The following is a 17,585-nucleotide window of genomic DNA, read 5'->3' as shown; positions in this document are numbered from 1 at the left end:
TATATGTTATATTTGGCTTTTTATATACCTCTAAAAATTAATCACTTTTATTTGGGAAACACTTCTGTTTTGTTTTAGGTTTTTATTAACTATATTAGCACATGCATATGTTGGGAAAATACTTAATACTCTCTTCCAAGAAATCCCAATGCACACAACTTGGTATAAATTTATGTAATCCTCTTACTAATTAATTTAAAATCTAAACTCAAGCTTGATTTCTGTGTAAGAAACAATCAACAGAATGTGACTTAAGATTGTTCAGGAGAGATAATGTTTAATATGTTTTAGAAAAAGAAGATTTAGTGTGGTTATTTTAAATTTACAAGTTCATAAGGACTCAGCCATAGATGTGAATATAAATAAGGAAACGTTACCAAATTGGAAAAAAAAATCTCAAATTTGATGCCAATAGTGGTGTTAGAATTTTGTATCTTAAAATTTGAGTCATAGCATGATCCTGTCAGTAAAAATTCTTGATATCACTACATTTCAATACTTACTTAAGAGACACAGAGAAGCTAATGTGGTAGTACACACCTGTAGTCTCAGTTACTTGGAAGACTGAGTCAGAAGGATTACTTGAGCCCAGAAGTTCCAGGCTAGCCTGGGCAATACAGAGTGACTGTGTCTCAAAAAACAAAACACAGAAATACCTGACACAGAGGCTACAGCACATGCCATGCAGAAGAGTGGGAAGCACTAGCCTGGAAAATTAAGAAAGTCATGTTCCAGTTTGGGTGAGTCCCCCCCACGTTTAGTCACCCTGGTAAGACACCCTTCTCAAGGTCTTCATTTTGTCATTAAAAAAAAATAGTAAAGGAGTTGGACTTGAAGTTATCTACCATCCTTTCCATAACAGGGTTTTAAGGTACTTTGCAGGATCATCTCAGATGACGTAATACTTATAGCCTATATTAATGCACTTTTGATATATTTATTATCAGAAGCCATTCACACATAAGAATGAATTAAAATATTAGTTCACGAAAAAAATCAATATAATCAGAATCAGAGTCATAAAACTTAGCATTCACAGTATTGAACATAGAAAAAAATATAATAAAATGTTAAAATTAAAAGTACATTTGAGAGAGAGAGAGAGAGAGAGCAAGCTTCTTATGAAGAAGTGTGTTTCAATAACAACCACTCCATAACAACTGTGAATTCAATTTGTGAACATACACCATCTGGGGAAAAATTTAACCCAAATGTCAAACACAGCATCAAAAGGATTCTGGAGTTCCTAAAGACACATGTTGAGAAAGAAAAGAACTCATCCCCATTTCCCCATCCTTCAGACCTAAAGGACAGCATTTAAATTATGCACATCTTTGACAATATTTTATAGAAAATAAATACCCAGTATACAAGAGAAATTTTAACTCAAATCTTCCTCTTCAATTTGTTTTTTATAGCAGACATGTTAATTTCATTTTGAACATGATATGCCAAATATCCTGAGCTTCCAGGAATGAAGTCATGTAACTCCCCAAGGAATTTCTTCATAGCATCAATTGATATATAACCTACAAAATAAGAAAATACATATAAACTTCCATTTGAAATCTTATCATACTTTATGCTGTTCATTGTCTTTGATTTATTAAAGTTATAATTTTTAAAAAGTGACCTGATGAAAGAACTAAAAGAAATAATACCAGTGAGAAGATTCTCCACAAAACCTGGTCATTACCAGGAACATAGCTCCCCCACCCCAACCTCCTACCATCCTTTAAAACATAGATACTTGATAAGTCATTTTGACTAGTAACAGTGTCATGTCCAGATTGGGACTGGAACATATAAGCATTTAAACCAAAATAACTGGGAATAACTGATTTAAAGGATAGTCACTTAGAACTATCTATTTAACTAGCTACCAACAGCACAAACAGCATATCTTCCCTATTAGAACAGACAACTTTTCCTGCACTGCTAACACTAATACAACAGTCTTTGTGAAAATGTAATGGGGTGGGCTGGGGATGTGGCTCAAGCGGTAGCGCGCTTGCTTGGCATGAATGCGGCCCGGGTTGGATCCTCAGCACCACATACAAAGATGTTGTGTCCGCCGTTCTCTCGTTCTCTCTTTCTCTCTCTCTCTCTCTCTCTCTCTCTCTCTCTCTCTCTCTTCTCTCTCTCTTTAAAAAAAAGTAGTGGAAGAAAGGTTTATTTAAAAAAAAATTTAATGGGAAAATTGACATTATTGCTCAGTCAAGAAAAGTTATGGGTGTGAGCAATTTGATGTCATAATAATCTGAAAAAGAGATTACTATCAAAATAAAAAAACAAAAAAAGAAATCCAGCCCAAATGGAAAGAGCTTAAGGACTCGAAAGCAAAAACTTGATAGCAATCGCTTACTATTTGAGTGATTGTATTTTATGTGTGATGTAAATTTTGTGATTTATACTAAAATTGAAATCTAACTTAAAAGTAAACACTTAAAAAGTGAAAACATTTTGGTATAAGTATAATTGAATTTAAAAAAACACTACCATCTAGCTCAACAGGATATCTAAATCCATACCTATTTTAATTGTTTTAAATAAGAAATTTGTAGTTAATAAGTTAACTATGAATCCAACCATATAAAATTGCTGTTTTAAAAATAACCATCAGTAACCTCACCGAATACTGCCCAGATAAAAGTATACAAATATCTACCTCTAATGCACCAAATAAAAATGTGAAAGAAAATATCTGCCTCACTCAAAACCATTCAAACACCAGTGGCCATTTTTCAACTGGTTCCATTAGTTCTATCCTCTCATCACCTTCTCAAGTTCAACTTGTTAGCTGACTTTTCTTTTTGTGGAACACTCAGGTAGGAGACTGAGTGATCTCTGAATAGACTTCTGGGCATCTCTGAATCTCCTTAAATTTTGTGTAAAGTCTGTAGTGTGTATGTGTGCAAGCACACACACACATGCCTACACACAAGCATGATAAAGAAAGGGGCCTAGGTTTCATCAGACCCTGAAAGAAAATTATTATTGGGGTTTTCCACATAATTCCAAACTGGGACACTTGAAAATACAAACTGATGCCAAACACGCGAAGGCTCTGGGTTTGATCCCCAGACTGCAAACAAAACAAAACAAAACAAACAAACAAACAAAACTGATGCCTGAAAACAAGCATAAGTTGGGAATGTATTTATTTACTCTACCTAGAGACCACTATTCTAGCACAGAAAATATGAGACCTATCCTTGGATTAATTTTGCAGGTTAATTTATTTAATATGTAGACAATGTCTCTTCCATTATCACATATAATTTAGAGCTCTTACTTATTAGGCATTTGAAGTACAACAGCAGCTTTATTCTAAACACTATTTCCTTGTTTCTTTTCTAGCTGGGTTTACTCTAAGTTTTAAGTCACCTGTTACCATGTTGTTCACTGGATAATTCTGAAGAGGGAAGTACATTTGCTTTTCTACAACTGGAGTCCTTATAAAATTCTTTTCTATGCTGTAAAGTGAAACATACAGTAAGCCATATATATATGACATTTTTATATATATCCCTGACAATCATTCAATAATCCTTTAAATTAAAAATATATGTATCAGCAAAAGAAAACACAGTACTCTATTTTAAATGATTACAGCACCTTTGTTATTCAGCATTCAAATAATATAGACACTATTTACTAGTATTTTCACACTTTACAATACCAAATTAAAAAAAAATATCTGGGAAGACCATAAGCTACAATAAGATTCTTGAAGTGAGTTTTCAGTTTACAAAAATTAAATCTGGCTCAGGAGGCTGAGGGCCTAAGCAACTCAGTGAGACCTTGTCTCTAAAGAAAATATTTAAAAAGATGGGGAGGGCTATGGACATGGCTCAGTGATTAAGCACCCCTGGGTTCAATTCCCGGTACCAAAAAAAAAAAAAAAAATCATGTTTATGTGGTCATGTTGTATAATTAGGTTTTTAAATTTTTAGAATTTTTTTTTTAGTTGTGATGGACATAATACCTTTATTTTATTTATTTATTTTTATGTGGCGCTAAGGATCAAACTCAGTGCCTCACACATTCTAGGCAAACACTCTACCACTGAGCCACAATCCCAACCCCTTATTTTAATTTTATAAAAGCTGAAATGTTTTCAACTGAAATATCTTTTTTTTTTTTTTTTTTTGAGATGAGGTATGACTATATCACCCAGTCGAATCTTAAACTTTTAGAATCAAGTGATCCTCCTGCCTCAGTCTTCCAAACTTCTGGAACTACTGGTATATACCAGCAAATATCCTATTTGCTAACTAAACAAATAACAGCACTTATCATACTTAGACTACATATATCCAATAGATAATAAATAGTAGGAAAATTAAAACCTTAGTTATTAAGAATAATTAATAAATGGAGTTGTCCCTAACTTCATTAATTAAATTTATTTCCTAAAAGTATAAAACTATATTAATAGTAAAAGTATTATTTTCAATTTTTAAAAAATTTAGATTTCATTAAGTTCTTCCAATGGAAACTATATATCACTTAGATGAGATCCTTCAAATAAAACAAAATCATGTTCTCAGAAAAGTCTGAGACTAAACCTTCTTTGTATACAAAAGTAGAAATGTAAATTGGTTTAACTTCTATTCAAGGCAATTTGATAAGAACTATCAAAGATACAAATGTACATGCCTTTTGACCTAGTAATTTTTCTTCTAAGAAACTATCCTACAGATATATGCAAACATGCAAAATGACTACAAACAGTGCCAAAACACTGTTTTTAATAGCAGATTAGAAATTACCTAGAAGTCTATTAAAATAGAAGACTAGTTAACTATGGTGAAATCATATAATGAATTATTACACTGTACAAAGTGAAAAAGCTTTTTATGTTGTAATATGAAATCACCTCCAAGATACATTGTGAGTGAAAAAGAATACAAGGTGCAAAACAGTGTTTGTAGAGAAAGAAAGAAATTTAGATGAATTTGCTAATTTATTTATATATATATATATATATATATATATATATATATATATACACACACACACACACACAAACATATATATAAATATATATATGATAATATTGATTGCTTCTCTAGTAGTCAGTATATTTTTCTAGTACCCCTTTTTACATATCTTGGATTTCAAACCATGTAAATATACCATCCAAAAAAAAAGAAAAAGTAATAATAAGTAAATGCACATAGCTAAGAAAATTATTTTTTTAAGGAGTAATGAGTCTTGGTTTTAATACTTTGTCAAGTATTAAAATACATAAATAAAGTTATCTAATTTAGCACCTATTATATTAATGGAATAAAACACATAGTTTAAATATAGATCTTCATGGTGAAGGGTGTAACTCAATGGTAAAGCACTCGCCTAGCATATGTAAGGCCCTGGGTTCAATTCCCAACACCACAATAATATAAAATAAATAAATAAAATAGATCTTCATACATATAAAAAAAACATGACAAAGAGAAATCACACATAAGTAGGAAACAGATTTATTTTTTAAAAAACTGGAGGAGGCCAGACCTGGTAGCTCATGCCTATAATACCAGCTATTCAAGAGACAGCTGAGACAGGAAGATCACAACTGGAAGAAATGTTACTTGCAAAACAAAAATAAAATTAGATCTTCACCTCATACTATACACCAAAATAAATATCTGCAGAATTTAAAACCTATTTGATCTCTGAATTGGAAAGGCTTTTCTGAATACAGAAGCAACAGAAGAAGATAGGAATAGTGATTAATGATGTAGAAACTAAAAATGAGCATCTCCAAAAAAGTACAAGTCAACAAACCGAAGATACAATTTATCAAATTGACAAAAGAATAATATAGCTATTGTAAAAGACAAGTTGATAAGAAAAACAATAAGGTCCTCAATAGAAAAATGGAGAAAGTTTAAACATAAGCCACAGAAAAGGAAATTCAAAATGCTAAAAAACAAATGTGAAGAGGTTCAAACCAATTAGCAATCAAAGAAAGATGTGAATTAAAACAAGATGACATTTTCATCTATTAAATTAGCACAAGGCGTCTTATTGATACTCAATACTGGTAAAGATGTGGTGAGACCACAATGGTACTAGTTTAAATTTGTACTTTTGTGGGAAGCAACTGGCAATATTCATCATGGTCTTTAAAAATAATTATATCTCAGCCAGGCGTGCTGGTGCATGCCTGCAATCCAAGCAACTTGGGAGGCTGAGGCAGGAGATCGAAAGTTCAAGGCCAGCCTCAGCAACTTAGTTGAGACCCTGTGTCAAATAAAATAAAAAGGGATGGGGACATGGCTCAATAGTAAAGCACTCCTAAGTTAAATCCCCAGTATCTATCTATCTATCTATCTATCTATCTATTTTCATATCTCTATATCATAAATTTCATATCTGAGAATTTACAATAAGAAAATTATAAAAAATAAAGCAAAATTTATTTTAGCTTTATTTTAATTTACAAATAATTATATATATATTTTTAGTATACAAATAGATATAGCAAGATTTATTTTCAAAAGATGTTTGTGAAGTTGTCATAAAAGAGACAAATTGTGAATAATTAAAATAAAATTAACAAAAAGATGGTTAAACAATATGAAATATCATATGCAGCCATTATAAATCATAATATCAATAAGTATTTTCAATATGGGAGCTGCCTGTAGAATACTATATGTAAAATCAAGAGTCAAACTACCCATGCAGAATGACCTCAACTCTATTAAAACTGCGTATATTTGTATAAAATTGGCAAGAAAGGTACTAATGAATGGTGGCATTGATTATAATTCAAATTTTCTTTATTCTTTTCCATATTTCCTATTTTGGGAAATTATATGCATTACATTTATAATAACAAAACAAACAATAAATAAAAGCTTATGCAAGTTTCAGATTTGGGAAACATTTGGGGAAGGGAAAATGGCATAGTGGTTAAGAGTATAGACTCTGGATCAGCTAGACTTGGCCTTACATTCAATTCCACTCCTTGAATGAAACAGGAGAAATTAGCTTTGAAACCATTTTCTCAGTTTTAAACGAGGCTAATAGTATTTATCTCTCTCATAAAGTTGTGAGAATCAAATAAAATTCTGTGACCTGCTTAGCTCACCAGTATCTTGTATTAATCAAGTGTTAAATAAGAGTTTACCCATTTAGTAAGTGTTCAATATCACTAATAGTATTCCAATAAAATAAAGGCTTCATAGGTAGGCTCAGGGTATATTTTATTTATGTTCATACTGCACCCTCTGGTGGTTTCACAAAGAAAAGGCTCTAGGCAGACAACAACCTAATTCATAATAATTCATAATTCATAATAATTCATAATTGATATCCTTTTTAAATTTTTGTTATTGGATTGGTCATATTTTCCCCAGACTTATAAGACTTCTTTGCATATTAAGAAAATGAACATTAATGGGAAGAAAACTTAAAATTGAAAAAATATATAAATTAAGCCATTAAGTTTCATGTAAAGAAACTACTATTTGATCATTTTTATTTCAGCAGTAAAATACCAGATTTTTAAATAATATTCCCCATGAGTATTTGAAAACCACAGAATTGGAAAATATTGAATTAGGACTAGATCATGAATAAGTCTGCATTGATGGAGCCTCTCAGATTTGTACTAGATTTGGTAAGTCTATGTTTGATTGTCTTTTTAAATTTGATTTCTTAGACTTAAAAATAAGAACCATATGATCATCTCGATAGATGTGGAAAAAGCATTTGACAAAGTACAGCATCCCTTTATGTTCAAAACTCTAGAAACTAAACCAGGGATAACAGGAACATACCTCAATATTGTAAAAGCAATCTATGCTAAGCCTCAGGCTAGCATCATTCTGAATGGAGAAAAATTGAAGGCATTCCCTCTAAAATCTGGAACAAGACAGGGATGCCCTCTCTCACCACTTCTGTTCAACATAGTTCTCAAAACACTGGCCAGAGCAATTAGACAGACGAAAGAAATTAAAGGCATAAAAATAGGAAAAGAAGAACTTAAATTATCACTATTTGCAGATGACATGATTCTATACCTAGCAGACCCAAAAGGGTCTACAAAGAAACTATTAGAGCTAATAAATGAATTCAGCAAAGTGGCAGGATATAAAATCAACACGCATAAATCAAAGGCATTCCTGTATATCAGTGACAAATCCTCTGAAATGGAAATGAGGACAACCACTCCATTCACAATATCCTCAAAAAAAAAAATAAAATACTTGGGAATCAACCTAACAAAAGAGGTGAAAGACTTATACAATGAAAACTACAGAACCCTAAAGAGAGAAATAGAAGAAGATCTTAGAAGATGGAAAAATATACCCTGTTCATGGACAGGCAGAACTAACATCATCAAAATGGCGATATTACCCAAAGTTCTCTATAGGTTCAATGCAATGCCAATCAAAATCCCAACGGCATTTCTTGTAGAAATAGAGAAAGCAATCATGAAATTCATATGGAAAAATAAAAGACCCAGAATAGCAAAAACAATGCTAAGCAGGAAGTGTGAATCAGGCGGTATAGCGATACCAGACTTCAAACTATACTACAGAGCAATAGTAACAAAAACAGCATGGTACTGGTACCAAAACAGGCGGGTGGACCAATGGTACAGAATAGAGGACACAGAAACCAATCCACAAAACTAGAACTATCTTATATTTGATAAAGGGGCTAAAAGCATGCAATGGAGAAGGATAGCATCTTCAACAAATGGTGCTGCGAAAACTGGAAATCCATATGCAACAAAATGAAACTGAATCCCTTTCTCTCGCCATGCACAAAAGTTAACTCAAAATGGATCAAGGAGCTTGATATCAAATCAGAGACATGGCGTCTGATAGAAGAAAAAGTTGGCTACGATCTACATACTGTGGGGTCGGGCTCCAAATTCCTCAATAGGACACCCATAGCACAAGAGTTAATAACTAGAATCAACAAATGGGACTTACTCAAACTAAAAAGTTTTTTCTCAACAAAAGAAACAATAAGAGAGGTAAATAGGGAGCCTACACCCTGGGAACAAATCTTTACTCCTCACACTTCAGATAGAGCCCTAATATCCAGAGTATACAAAGAACTCAAAAAATTAGACAATAAGATAACAAATAACCCAATCAACAAATGGGCCAAGGACCTGAACAGACACTTCTCAGAGGAGGACATACAATCAATCAACAAGTACATGAAAAAATGCTCACCATCTCTAGCAGTCAGAGAAATGCAAATCAAAACCACCCTAAGATACCATCTCACTCCAGTAAGATTGGCAGCCATTATGAAGTCAAACAACAACAAGTGCTGGCGAGGATGTGGGGAAAAGGGTACACTTGTACATTGCTGGTGGGACTGCAAATTGGTGCAGCCAATTTGGAAAGCAGTATGGAGATTTCTTGGAAAGCTGGGAATGGAACCACCATTTGACCCAGCTATTCCCCTTCTCGGTCTATTCCCTAAAGACCTAAAAAGAGCATGCTACAGGGACACTGCTACATCGATGTTCATAGCAGCACAATTCACAATAGCAAGACTGTGGAACCAACCTAGATGCCCTTCAATAGACGAATGGATAAAAAAAATGTGGCATTTATACACAATGGAGTATTACTCTGCATTAAAAAATGACAAAATCATAGAATTTGCAGGGAAATGGATGGCATTAGAGCAGATTATGCTAAGTGAAGCTAGCCAAACCCTAAAAAAAAAAAATGCCAAATGTCTTCTTTGATATAAGGAGAGTAACTAAGAACAGAGTAGGGACGAAGAGCATGAGAAGAAGATTAACATTAAACAGGGATGAGAGGTGGGAGAGAGAAGGGAAATTGCATGGAAATGGAAGGAGACCCTCAGGGTTATACAAAATTACATACAAGAGGAAGTGAGGGGAAAGGGAAAAATAATACAAGGGGGAGAAATGAATGACAGTAGAGGGGGTAGAGAGAGAAGAGGGGAGGGGAGGGGAGGGGAGGGGGGATAGTAGAGGATAGGAAAGGCAGCAGAATACAACAGACACTAGTATGGCAATATGTAAATCAATGGATGTGTAACTGATGTGATTCTGCAATCTGTATATGGGGTAAAAATAGGAGTTCATAACCCACTTGAATCAAAGTGTGAAATATGATATATCAAGAACTATGTAATGTTTTGAACAACCAACAATAAAAATTAAAAAAAATTGATTTCTTAAGTTGAAGTCACCATATTATAAACAATTTGGAAAGAAGGGAGGGAAATCACTCACAGCTTTCAAAGTACTGCTAATATTTAGTGTATTTTCATTTAAATAGTAATGTAACTGCTGGATGTGGTGGTGCATGCTTGTAATCTCAGCTAAAATAGGAAGGCTAAAATAGCTGAGGTGGGAGAATCCAAGTTCAAGGTCAATCTGAGCAATTTAGGAAGACCCTATCTCAATATAAAATATAAAAATTGCTGGGGAAATAGCTTAGATCACCTACCTAACATATATGAGGCCTGGGGTTCAATCCCTACTAACTTAAAAGTAATATTAATGTAACTGTTATTTTAACTTTCATAAAATCTTTGTTTCCTTTCTGCAAGAATAGTATAGCAGAGTAGCTAAACATAGGTGCTCTGGAATTAAGCTGACCCAGTGCAAATCTTACTTCTACCCCACTTAAAACTTTGGGAAAATTATCTAATTTTCTGTAAATAGGAATGGTAATGATGACAATACCAATCTCATAGGAAGACTGTGAAAATTAAATAGAAACACAATTACTGCTCAAAGATTGAATTGAGTATCAGTGAAGTATATAAATTCAATACCTTTTGGATAATTCTTTTTTGTTCTCTGTTGCTAGTTCACTGATTTTTATTTTATTTGATGCTATTTCCTCAGGCTGCAGATAGCAAAAGAAATCACATTTTTAAAATTCAGCACACCAATGATTCAATCAGTACTTTTTTTAAAAAAAGAAAAAAATTTATTTATATATATATATATATATATATATATATATATATATATCACTCTTGAATACACACACACATATATGTACATATACATATATATATACATACATATATTTCAAGAAGTATATTTTACTTATATGTTCTCTGTTTTAATCATTTTAATTGGCAAAATTGATCAATACTTTCAAAGAATTGACAAAATCCTTTATAATGATATAATTTCTAGTCAACAGCCAATGAAGCATGTTATACTGTTTTTAGCTGTAAAAACATTGGATTGGGTTGAAGCCAAGAAATTTGGTTCCACTTTGCTAACATATGGTTATGTGAACTAAAACAGGTCTTCTCTTTCTGTTTTCTTATTTGCAATAGTTTTTTTTTAATTTGTAATAAGTTTTTTATTTGTAAAACTAAAAATTAATGATCTTTAAGGTTATTTTAAGCTCTATGAATCTGTTACTCAATACTTTGTCCAATAATAACCATTCCATCTTCACTCATCTTCTTGGAAACAAGTCAAAGATTGGGTATTTTCATCTTTAGTACAACATACTATTACTTCCTAGCCAAAGAAACTGAAAGAACTATTATTTTCAGATGATGACAGTTTGAGAAAAAAAATTAATAAAAGGAATATGAAATATTGTTGAGAGCCACAATTGAGTCGGGATGGCGCATGGCACTTTGCCAGAAGGAGTGGTTGAAAGGTGACTCCAGCGAGCCATTAAGATGATGATAATTAAGTTAAGCTGTGTATAATTGCTGTGACTGGATGATGCTGGATTGAAACAGGCTGTGTATTCAGTTGTATATAGACCCTTGCTGTCAGGCAATAGGGCGGCTCCTGTTGCCTCGGGTGCCCGCTACTTTTGAGTTCTCGCAGAGTTCCCCTTGAGTTCCTGTGCGGAGGAGCCCCGGAGAGGGCGGAGAGAGTTCCCGGGGAGTGCGTGTGGAGTGCCGGTGGAGTTCAGGCAATAAAGGAGTTCCTGTTTGAACCTACAAGTGCCTCGTGGAGGCTGGGTTATTTTGTGCCCAGCCAGACTGCGGCAAAATATATAAGTCAATCACTTGGCTTTGGGCAAATTATAAAGATTTTATTCCTAACTTTTTATTGTGAAAAAATTTTAACTTACCAAAAACTTTAAAAATAGTACAATAAGTACTACATACCTTTCATCTAGACTTAGATTTTTGCCACACTGAGTACCCTCTCTTTTTCATATTTTAGCTGGACCATTGGATAAAAATTGGTAGAAATTGTGACATTTACATTCCTCAGTTCCTAATATTAATTTTCTTTAAAAATGTATTATTTTATCTTTGCAATATTATTATCATACTTAAGAAAATTAATAGTAATTTGATATTATTTTTTTTTTAGTCCATCAAAAAATTTTTGCAATTGCTCTCAAGATGTCTTTTATAACCTTCCTGTTGTTGTTTTCAAAAATACAAAATCCAGCCTAAGTACATGTATGAAGACACGAAGGATGTGACTCTACTTTGTGTAGAACCAGAGATATGAAAAGTTGTGCTTTATATGTGTAATATGAATTGTAATGCATTCTGTTGTCATATTAAAATTTAAAAAAATTTAAATACAAAAGCCAATTGAGGTTTAAATATCACATTTGGTTGTTGGATCAATCTAGAACAGTCTTCTTGCCTTTTTTGTTTTTTTATGACTGTGTAAAGAGTCCAGGTCAGTTAGTTGACTCATAGTATATAATGCATATTCTGGATTTGTTTGATTAACCCTGAATTAGATTCAGATTAAATGCTTTGAACAAGAATGCTACACAACTAATACTGTATACTTAAATCACACCAGATTGAACATAATGAGAGGTTATTCCAATATTGGTGATGCTGAACTTGATAAGGTATTATCTTCCAGATATGTCCATTTAAAAGATTCATTGCTTGCCTTTAAAATTAATAAGTAATCTGTGGATGACAATTTGAGATCACGGTTTTAGCATCATTTAATGACCCTTGCCTAGATTGATTATTAGCTTGAGGCTATAAAATCAGGATTTTTCTCTGCTGTCATCCCTCCTGTATTTTTTAGCTATTATTATTCTGTAATGAAAATGTTCCTTATCCCAGCATTTCTTTCATTCCTTCTTTCTACCCATTCTTCCTTTCTTCCTCCCTTGTCTTCCTTTTGTCCTTTTTCTTTTTCTGTTTTTGGAGTATCATTATGGACTAAAGGATTCTTTTTTATTTAATGTATCATAATTTATTATTGTCATTATTCTTTCCTATGCTCAAATTATCCAAAGTTAGCAACTGCATAAAGATTTTGAAGTCAAAAGGTAAATTTGAGGCAGGATGGCAAAAACTAAAAAGCAGTATTATGCACAGTTATTGAAGAGTGGTACTCAAAACATTCAACAAATGATACAACACAGCAATTAATAAATCAGAATTGATACCAGCAGTGAGGAACTGGTAAAAATACCATGCACCTATTGTTATCTTGATACTACTGATTGAAGAAAATTTTCAAACTTCTTATGTTAATAGTTTTATTTTTACAAACTACCTCAATTTTAACAATGTGCTATTATAAAAAAGTCAAACCACATAATATTCAATGAAATTAAACCCTTTAAATTCCTTAATCTGGCTCATAAGTGCTAACATATCACAAGTAAACATTTTTAAAATTACACTGCTTTAAGAAAATTTAGATACTGCAGATTCTAATCAACTACTTTAATGTAATCTTACCTTTTCTATCAGAAAATCCTGGTCTTGTTCCCAAATAAAACTACCAATTTTTCTTCTTATTTCTGTGGTGAGAAAAACAAGTCCAATACTATTTTTTTAAAGTTACTTCTGGGGGCTGGGGTTGTGGTTTAGCAGTAGAGCACTCGTCTTGAACATGCAAGGCTCTGGGTTCGATCCTCAGCACCACATAAACATAAATAAATAAAATAAAGATGTTGTGCTCAACTACAGCTAAAATAAAAAATATATATTTTTTAAAAAGTAACTTCTGAATTTTGCATGAAGTCTGAAATTTTTAGGTCAGCCTTATTTCCTGGTATCAAACTCACCTAAAATACTCACATTGTGATTCATATTGATTTCAGATCATTAAGGGGCAGCTCAGAAATTTTGTAACAAACTCCCCAAATGATTTCAATGCATTTTGAGAATCATTGTTGTAGTTTTTTTGTTTGTTTTTCTACTGGAATATATTTGTTCATTAGTTGTTAGCATCTCTATTAGGTCAAATGTTATTAAAGAGAATGACTGTCTAGTCAAAATTAAAAGTATAAAATTGTGGAGTTTGTAGAGCAGAGATTCTCAAGAATTAATTTATTAAAGGAAAAGATTAAAAAATATATCTAATAGGCAGAAATTTACAATACTCAGTATGTCAAAGGACTTCGTTATCATCCTCAATAATCTCAATAATTTCAATAAGTCTCAAAAGTTTCCAAAGTAGCCCACTAGAGAACAAAAAGGTAGACATTTGCTGTCCAGTATGATAGCAACTTGCTAAATATAGGAACTAAGGATTTAACATGTATGACTACTACAAATTGAGATGTGCTGTAAGTATAAAGTAACATTGGATTTTGAAGATCAAATTTTTGAAGGATCAAAAAAAGAATACATTATGTCAATAATTTTATATTGATTATATATTGAGACCTCAACATTTTGGATATGTTAGGCTAAATAAAATATACTCTTAAAAATGTAAATACATATAAATACATTCTTAAAATTAATTTCACCTATTTATTTTTCTTTTTAATGTGGCTACTAAAATACTTAAAATTCACATCTGGTTCACATTCACATCTCACACTTCCAGTAGACCATACTCAAGTAGATAAATATGTATACTTTTTTTTTTAGTAGAATTTTTTTAAAAACACATCTTTAAAAATTTAAGAACATGTTAATATGCTAATTTCAAAGACAGAATAGAAGTGATCATTTTATATCAGATTAGACAGTCATTCCACAATATAAATTCTTTATTGGGTATTCACTAATTGATACAAATAGTTTTTGAATAAATCTATTTAGTCATTATTTGTATAAGCATTTGTAATGATTTGGGAATATAAGTTATAATTAGGTCTAAGTAGGACAGCAAGTATAGAAGAAGCCAATCTTTGGAATTTCTAAATGCTCTTCTATGAAAATGTCTGAACTTTAAAAATTTGTTTTGCTTTTGTTTTTTAATATTTTTAGTTGTACATAGACATAATAACTTTATTTTTTAAGTGGTTCTGAAGATCAAACCCAGTACCTCACAGGTATTAGGCAAGGCTCTTCCATTGAGCTACAACCCCATCCTGCTTTTATTTTAATACTGTCCACAGTGGGAATTTGCAAACAGCTTTCAATTTGTCTTTCCAGAGATAGACACATATCTACTGGGTAATATGTAGGTCAAGAGTTGGCAATAATGCAAGACCTATTAAAAAATGGGATATTAAAGTTAACTCAAAAAAGAAAGGGTATTCCAAGCAGGGCAACCTGAAAGAAAACATTTCAGAAATACTTTATTTATTTGCCATTCCTACATCAAAGGGTTGTTGAAATAAATGTGTTGAAATAAAAATGGGTTGAAACAAAAGCATAAAGAAAGCATAGAAAAATTCAAATATGAGTTTATTTTCATAACGAATCTTTTAAAAATTCAGAAACATAATGAAAAGATTCAAAACTAGCAAAGAAGACAATATTAAATGCTCACCACATCATATACCTTAATAAATTATCTCATTTTATCTTCAAAACAACTTGGGAAAAATTTAATAACTTGTCAAGGATCCCAAAACTAATAAGCGTTGGATTCTAGTCAATGAGCATTTGAGAACAAGATCTGTATCTGCCTTATTCACCACAGAATCCCTGTTTCTGCATTGGAACCTGGCATATAGGAGATGCTCAGTGAATGTATGAATGATAAATGAAGCCAGGATAGATACTCATGGCAATCTCATCTGAAGTCCATGGTTTTTCCATTTATATTATGTGATACGAAACAAAAATATCTGAGAACAAAGGTAAGTTGAATTTGGCTGTCTAGCAGGAATTAGCTGGATTTGGCTAACAGAGATTGGTTGAAGGATCTTTGCTAACCTTTTTGTAGACATGAAGGAGGAAGAATGAAATGACCTAAAGCCACCGAGTTTTTAATTTCAGCATTGGCTACTGCAGAGAGATAGTAGGCATGAAAAACTGTAGCATTATCTTCTATGTAATCAAGGCTTTCATATATTCTAAGAGAAAGAAAGGAAATCACTTAGATTATAAAATAAAGGAGAATGTATTCAACCTTTCAAAAGAAATAATAAAACAATAGAAGACAGACTTACATTTTTTTTTTCCTCCTGACAAAGAAGAAAAACATGGCATATTGCTTATTTGGGGGCCTACATCTAGACAAATCTCAGCTTTAGAGAAGTCATCAATTATTATATAAATTTAGAAACTTGACCTCAGATGATGCTGTTTAACGGGACAAAAAACAGTGGATTGAGAGCCAGCAGCCTGCAAATTTTACCCATAGTCTTTGCTGTAAAGAACTTAGTTAATTCTGAGGTAGGGTATGGGCAGGCAGTCAGGGAAGCCTTCACATATAGAAAGCAACATCCTTCCTAGATCTGTAAAAAGGTGGAAAGAAGAGGAAGGGCATTAGAGAAAAAAGAATGACAAACACGAAGGCACAGTGACACCTTAGACTGGTCTTATGGAAGGAATGAGGGAGAAACTGGGAAATAAACAAGGTGGGCTCTAGCTAAAAATCTAAATCTGTAGGTAATCAGCAAGGGAGAAGGGGAATAAAAGTGGGGAGGCCCGTGAGCAGATCTCTGCTTTACAAACATAATGTGGGAGCAACGGGAAAGGAGATTTTGGAGGACAGATTCCAAGCAACGGAAGCTCTTAGAAAGCTATTGTGACGGTCCGGTCCAGTCAAATGGACAAGGGCCTTGAGGATGAAAAACAGTTACATCTAAAACTGTTTCCAGTCTCCCTCTATCATATATATTTATTAGCGGGCTGCAACCTCCATCCCTGACTCTGGGCTCGTCGTGACAAGAGGCACTTCCAGGCGGCTCTCAGGTACCTCAGGGTGTCTGGGTGCGAGGCGTCACAGCTGAACAAGAAGTCTGCCGCCCGCGAGTCGCTGACTGTCCCCCCTTCGGCCACTGTGGAGACAAAAGCACAGGATAAGCCCAGCAGGCACGCTAGGACCGAGGCATCAGGAGGAGAGGTGCTCCTCTCCCCGCCTCAAGCACCTCCTGCACCCATCTTCCTACCCCAGAACTGCCTCAGCTCTCGGCTGACGCTACCGCTAAACCAACCGCGCTGCCCTTGAAACATGGCGCTGCCTCTTCCTCGAGGACCTGGGGAAGGGGCCGGAGCTGAGATCGCTGATTGGTCCCAGGTCCCCAGCTGAGCTCGATGATTGGTTCCCAAGAGCAAAGGGCGGGACGGGCCTGAAGTGAGCGCCACCGGGAGTTCAGTACCCGACAGCTGAGGTAAGGGAGCGGGCGGAAGGTTGCAGTCGCTGGTAAGTTTTAAACACTAAGTGTTGATCAAGTATTGCGCTTCTTGCAGGCAACGGCTCAAGTTCTGCGGCATCCAGTATTATTCTG

The 17,585-nt window shown here is 33.5% G+C and overlaps 1 protein-coding gene across 9 annotated transcripts; it reads right to left on the bottom strand.

Moving 5' to 3' along the window:
- Window positions 1-257: 257 nt before the first annotated feature.
- Window positions 258-17,334, bottom strand: Terb2 (telomere repeat binding bouquet formation protein 2). 9 transcript variants are annotated; one of them, XM_046461195.2, is made up of 8 exons: window positions 17,247-17,296; window positions 17,054-17,135; window positions 16,302-16,434; window positions 16,066-16,205; window positions 13,684-13,745; window positions 10,801-10,874; window positions 3,388-3,476; window positions 258-1,529 (listed from the first exon to the last, which is right to left on the bottom strand). In XM_046461195.2, exons 3-8 carry the CDS (start codon window positions 16,334-16,336, stop codon window positions 1,387-1,389), a joined length of 543 nt encoding a protein of 180 aa, XP_046317151.1. In that variant the 5' UTR covers window positions 16,337-16,434; window positions 17,054-17,135; window positions 17,247-17,296; the 3' UTR covers window positions 258-1,386. The 9 variants fall into 9 exon arrangements, 7 of the variants coding, with proteins under 7 accessions (XP_046317151.1, XP_046317149.1, XP_046317145.1 ...); XM_046461193.2 differs by having other exon boundaries at window positions 16,302-16,589; window positions 17,247-17,285; XM_046461189.2 differs by lacking the exon at window positions 16,302-16,434 and having other exon boundaries at window positions 16,994-17,135; window positions 17,247-17,334.
- Window positions 17,335-17,585: the final 251 nt, after the last annotated feature.

Source organism: Marmota monax, unplaced genomic scaffold (genome assembly GCF_021218885.2).
Source record: "Marmota monax isolate L192 unplaced genomic scaffold, Marmota_monax_Labrador192_F-V1.1 WCK01_AAM20220418_F8-fsc00001, whole genome shotgun sequence".
Taxonomy (NCBI): domain Eukaryota; kingdom Metazoa; phylum Chordata; class Mammalia; order Rodentia; family Sciuridae; genus Marmota; species Marmota monax.
The sequence above is the reverse complement of the archived record's forward strand: the minus strand, read 5'-3'. Positions and strand labels throughout refer to the sequence as shown.